Raw genomic sequence first — 6,000 nt, 5'->3', positions numbered from 1 at the left:
AATTTTAAAGCCCTGTACAGCATGTGTTCAGGTTACTTGAGGAGCCATCTCATCCCACTGGGACTGGCCCATCCCACCCACACTGGCAGGCCCCTTCAGCCAAGGAATTCTGGCCGGCAGGGTCCAGGAGAAGGGCCTGAAACCCTGGCTCTGCCAGATGGCTTGGAGCCCTAACAGGTGGGGCATCACATTATAGGTGGTTGATGAACTGAGAAGCAATCCCACCTCCCCTCTGCACTCCTGTTCTCTCCCTCCCCCCCATCTTTTAATTATATTTTTTCTGGATTGGGCTTTCTATTTTTAATATTTTAGGATTTTAATTTTTTATTATGTTAGGATTTTAATGTTTTATGCTATAAGCTACCCAGAGTCATATTGTTACGAGATGGGCAGGCCAATAAACATAATAAATAATGTTCTAAAGATTATTTACATATAACTTTCATTAGAGAAATTTCAAATATCAAATCCACCTGGCAAATAAATAAATAAATAAAATCTAGTGTCTCAAATAATGCTTCACACACAATCAAATGAGCCAGTCCTACTAATGCTGTGTTTATGTTACTTCATTTATTAACAAGAAACTTCTATACTAAAACACTGACAGCATGAATGAGACAAGATACATTTATGAAATATATGTTTTTATATAGTATAGAGAAAGGTACTGATATTGTATTCCTCCCAAAATACATCTGAGATATGTGGAAGAATGGAAGATTTTACCCTCAGGGACAGACTAAACATAATATTGTACCAATGATTTCCTAAAAAAAATTTTTTATCATCCATTAGGAATATTAGCATTCCAGTTTTAACAAAATTTAAGTTATGGTTTTCCCTAGTTTTTAATGGCAAAATGGATTGCACAAACTTTTAACAAAAACAAGCTGACATTATATATTATTTGTTAAATTATTTTGCTGCCTATCTGGCCATACCGCTACTCTAGGCTCTGGTTCCAAAGGACGGGCCCTGAAGCAGAGAAGGCTGTTTTTCTGGATCCCGACAATCTGTGTTTTTTGATCAATGGGATCCAAAGTAAGCCCTCCCTGCCAGCATGAGTAAGACTGGTTTGTCCAGAGAGACGAGGTGGTTCATCAGGTAACTTTTTTTTCTCATCATACATACAATGTCTATATTTATCCCGAGTAATTTCTGTCCAAACAAGATTATCTTCTGTGTTTTTTACATATTCAAAATGCTCATGCCAAAAAGATTGCCTCATCCAGCATATTACTTTAACCTTTTTCTTTTTTATAACTCTGATTTCTAATTCTACCTGCAATGCAGAGCTTAGTTGATCCTGATAATTATAATCCCCATCCAGATAACTAAACTCTGACAGTATATTTCTGGGTATCAATTAAACTATTTGCATATAGTTTAATACCCAGAACTTTATCAAACACACTAACCCCTTCCACCAACCAAAGGGCATGCAACAAAGTAAACATGGCAATTTTTACATCGAAGAATTAAACTGCTTCCAGTTTAGTTAATGTTCCCATTTGGTTTTTCTTCAACCTTTTCATTTTCCTATTGAACATAGTGGTCCAGCAAAGAACAGAGATGAACAGAGCCACGCTGTAGAAGTCTGCCACTATGGGATGTCATGACCAAGAACAAACCTGCAGTTTCCCCCTGGGCAGTTACTATGGATGGCAGCTTAGCAAAATTTACAAAGCCTTGTTTGCTTAGGATCACATTGTCAATGCAAGCTCCTAGCATGTTAATCTGTGGCACACGCTTCAGGATTTGTAGTGTTTCCTGGGCCCTTGTTTCCATACTGACAAGTAGAAGGTTGCGTTCCACAAAGAGAGGAAGGAGATTCTTGTACTTAGATTCCAAAAGAAAGGGATTCATGATCTTATTGGGGAAAAATCTGACATGGACATTATACTTTCGCAGCCAATGCCTCAATGTTACCATATCATTTCCAGGAATATAATTGTATTGGCACACAACAATCATTTTACTCTCAAGAAATATTTGTTTCACTTGGTGCAATAAGAGTCTTTCATAGTTAGTCTCTTCCTTAGGAAGAATGACAGGGGGCTTCATACAGGTCTCTGAAGTCAGAGGTTTTGGTGGGATATATTCAGTCACTGCCATGAGCTTTTCCTTCACAATGTGCATTGGTTTCCAATGGGGTGTGACAGATTTGGCGCCATGGCGGATAAGCTGTAGGGTGGGCAGCCAGCCAGTTTTATAGACCCTTTTACCCCAACCACTAAGAGCAGCCATTTTTTATTTAGACAAAACTGGTGCCAATTTCACTCTCCAAGTGCTAGAGAAGTCTGTTTGCAGCTAGAAGAATAAATTAAATGCAACACAACAATGTTATCCGATCTGTAATATGACATTAACACATACTTCCACAGAGCTTTTCTTATCTGCTACTTTAAATAAACTTTAGGTAAAAGTCTGTTGTAGTAAACACACTATAACACATTAGATATCTACCCAGGGTTTACAACACTTACGTGAGTATTAGGGGAGGCTAATTCTAAAATTATAATTGGCAAGAAGTCAAAAGGTTCTGCTAGGTGTCTCTTTCCTCCAAATGTTAATAGACAAGGAAATAGAAATGGCCACTTGATATCTAATATAATGGAACAATTCAGTCAGCAAAACACTTTGGAACATTCAACCTGAGAGCCTGTTAAATGGGGCTTGTGTTTTATTACAAATCACAGCATAAATGGAGCATATAGGAGAGAATGTTAAATGTCCTTTCTCTATTTCTGACAATACTTTGGACAGTATCTGGAATCTGCCTTCAAAATTCACACGAGGGCATTGTTTGGACATATAAGTTTACTGGAGACTCGAATGTGAACAATTGTTTTTCAGCCAATTTCCTTTCCTAGGGAAGTTTATACCAAAATTAAATAATGGGAAGCTAGCAATTGTCCTAAAATATGCTAGAACGTTTAGATGCCTCTGGCAGAGATTGTGTGCCTGGATGAACTATGGAAGACAGAGGATTTTCTTTAAAAAATTGTAATTTATGGGATATATCTATGTGGGTAAACGGTATTGTCAATCCATAACTAAATCTATGCCCCATATAAAAGCTGTGACACTGCTTTGCCATGAAATTTTTTTAATACAGAGTTAACTGAATCTTACTCTGAGATAAACCTTTAGCATTAATGTCCATTTAGTGTCTTACAGTTATTAAAGTTGTAATAAGATGTACTATCCAGGATAACAATTTCTGGAAATGTATAAATAAGTGTTTAAAGAGATGGCATTGCTCTGCTCTCCATGGATTAACTAAGTATGTTAGCTTGCATACTTAGTTAAGGTAGGTATGGAAAGACCATAATTTTGGTTTTATTACAATCAGAATGTACCATATGTAAAAACTAATCAATTAACTACTGTATAAGTAATAATAAAAAAGAATTCCTTTAAGCAAGAGATATTATAGGAACTTTGAATTCCTGATTTAATAAAGCTACTAGGCTGTAAGATTCCAGGAAGCTTGATTATTCCAGTATAATGAATAACAATCTAACTAGTAGATTGTCAAGTCTCCAAGACTCTTTTTCCCAATAGAACAGGCATGTCAAACTTGTGACGTCACATGACATTGCACAATGTATTGCGACTTTTTCTCCATTGCCAGCAATGAGGTGGGCGGGGTTTCAATATGATGCATCCGGCCCGTGGGCCAGCAGTTTGAAATACCTGCAATAGAACTTTTCTAAATAGCAATTTCAAATAAAAGTGAATACAGGTAATCCTCAACTTATGACCACAATTAGGCCCAACATTTCTGATAGCAAGACAGCTGTTGTGACTTTTGCCCCATTTCACGACCTTTTTAGCCACAGTTGTTAATGAATCACTGCAGTTGTTAAGTTACAACTGTAATTGAGCCCAGAATTATGGTTTTAAATCGTGCTGACCACATCTGATTTTACAACCTTTTTTGATGGATTTGTTAAGCAAATGCTGCAGTCATTAAGCAAATCAATAGGCATTGTTCGCCGGAAACTGGGAGTAAATGCTGGTTTCTAGCAAAAAAAGAGTCATAAATACAGAATCACGTATTTCATGCAAACAGCTGTAAATGCTGGCCAGTTACCAAACACCCAAAATGTGATCATGGGACTGGGGAGGGGCAGCCATTGGAACTTCAAATCTGGGTTATAAGTGGGCCTGGGAAGGTCCGCTGTAGCTTCGAATGTTTGTTAACCGACTAGTCCTAAGTCAAGGACTAACTGCATGGATTTTTTAAATAGTTAATGTTAGTCTTTCTTATCTAGACAGAAGCTGTATAAAAATGTATATATAAGATAAGTCATATATAAACAGATAACAGTTGTATACTTTTATGGCAAACAATAGCAAAGACATAAAAAGGAAGATATAAATAGTGAACAGATATGCAAAACATTTAAACTGGAAACTCAGAAGAGTTAGAAAAAGGAAGATTCAATATAATGCAAACAGAAAGAACCTTTACATAATGCCCCAGACAAGAACAACAAAAACAAAAGAATCTGATGCAAATCAGAAGAAAAATATAATTAATTTCCTTTCTGGAATAACGCTACCTGAATATTAACACTATTAACTTTATTCCAATTTAGAGACAGGTAATTCTTTGAACTAGTGGACCTAAGAGAAACTAGAGTTGACTTTAGATGAAACTATAACACAGTTCTCAAAATACTATTCATTTCAGTAATTCTCCCATTAATGAGAGCCTTAATGAGATTAATGAGAATCATTTGCTATTTTAACAAAAATGTGATTTGATATTTTATCAACATAAGTTTGAAATGACCTAATATGTGTGTTGGTCTACACCAGACATGTCAAACACAAGGCCCGCGGGCCAGATGTGGCCCCCAAAGTGGTTTCATGTGGCCCACGAAGCCATATTGGAAACAGTGAAGGAACGGCCCCCGCTGCCTTGGCCCTGGCCCAGGCCGGCCGGGAGCCAATGTACAATTTTGTGGTGGCCATCTATGCTGAAACACATTCAGTTTTAGCTCCACAATGCTGTCTAGAAACAGCGAGGAACCAGCCCCTGCCGTGTCAGGCCCACCTCCTGGGTGCATGCTTTGTCAGGAATGAAGAAATGCACCATCGCCTGGAAGTGGCCAGCAAATGGCCCTCGCTTAGTTCACATATCCGGCCTGATGGGCTCCGGGGGAGGGGTTTCGGCAGGAGCAGGGCACTGTCCTCACCGGGCCAAGAGGCTGAGCCAAGCGGCGGAAATCCAAAAAGAAGCAAGACGCTGCCCAGCCCCCAGCCTACCCAGTTTCAGCAGGCAGCAAGGTGCAAAGCTGATGAGCTTTGCACTGCCTGGTTCAACCTCTCGGCAATGTGAGGAGAGCGTCCTGCTGCCTGCCAAAATCGAGCAGGCTGGAGGCTGGGCGGCATCGCGCTTCTTTTTGGATTTGCACTGCCTGGTTCAGCCTCTTGGCGCTGTGAGGAAAAGGCCCGCTGCCTGCTGAGACCAGGTAGGCTGGAGCTGGGCAGCATTGCGCAGGTAACATTGACTCTCACGCTGCTCATAGCACCCCCTCCCCCAGAGCCCACCAAGCCAGGTATGTGAAGTAGGTGAGGGCCATGTGCTGGCCACTTCCAGGCGATGGTGCATTTCTTCATTCCTCACAAAGAGTGACACCTCCCCAGCTGCATTTCTTGCCTGTTTTTCTCCCTCCCTCATCTCAGATATTTTCCCACCACTCTGTACTTAGGAAAGAAGGAAAGAAAGAAGGAAAGGAGGAGAGGGAGGGTCTGAGGGAAGTCCTACCTTAGTCCTGCCCTGCTGCCCTTTCACCATCCCCTTGCCCTCTCCTCTTGGTCTATCTGGGGGTCTCCCATCCTATTGCTAAGGAAGCTTTGGATACAAAGCCGGGTCTCCTCTCATGGAGAGGGAATAGGCCTCCCTCTGACTTTGCCCTTGTACCCATCATGAGCAACCTGGCTAAGGAAAGCAAGCACAGCAGCAGCAGCCTTGAGGAGGAG

At 40.3% G+C, this 6,000-nt stretch overlaps 1 protein-coding gene across 9 annotated transcripts in view; it reads right to left on the bottom strand.

Annotated features, from left to right (window-relative positions):
- Positions 1–279: 279 nt before the first annotated feature.
- The window catches only part of LOC120311924 (39S ribosomal protein L10, mitochondrial-like), a 67,562-nt gene continuing 61,841 nt past the window's right edge, over positions 280–6,000 (bottom strand). For all 9 annotated transcript variants that reach the window (XM_039352019.1, XM_039352013.1, XM_039352011.1 and 6 more), the window contains one exon: positions 280–2,313. In XM_039352019.1, the coding sequence (XP_039207953.1) occupies positions 1,543–2,250 (708 nt within the window). In that variant the 5' untranslated portion in view covers positions 2,251–2,313 and the 3' untranslated portion in view covers positions 280–1,542. The remainder of the gene's footprint in view (positions 2,314–6,000) is intronic.

Source organism: Crotalus tigris, unplaced genomic scaffold (assembly GCF_016545835.1).
Source record: "Crotalus tigris isolate CLP2741 ecotype Arizona unplaced genomic scaffold, ASM1654583v1 scf7180000018396.560290, whole genome shotgun sequence".
NCBI classification, from domain to species: Eukaryota; Metazoa; Chordata; class Lepidosauria; order Squamata; family Viperidae; genus Crotalus; species Crotalus tigris.
The sequence above is the reverse complement of the archived record's forward strand: the minus strand, read 5'-3'. Positions and strand labels throughout refer to the sequence as shown.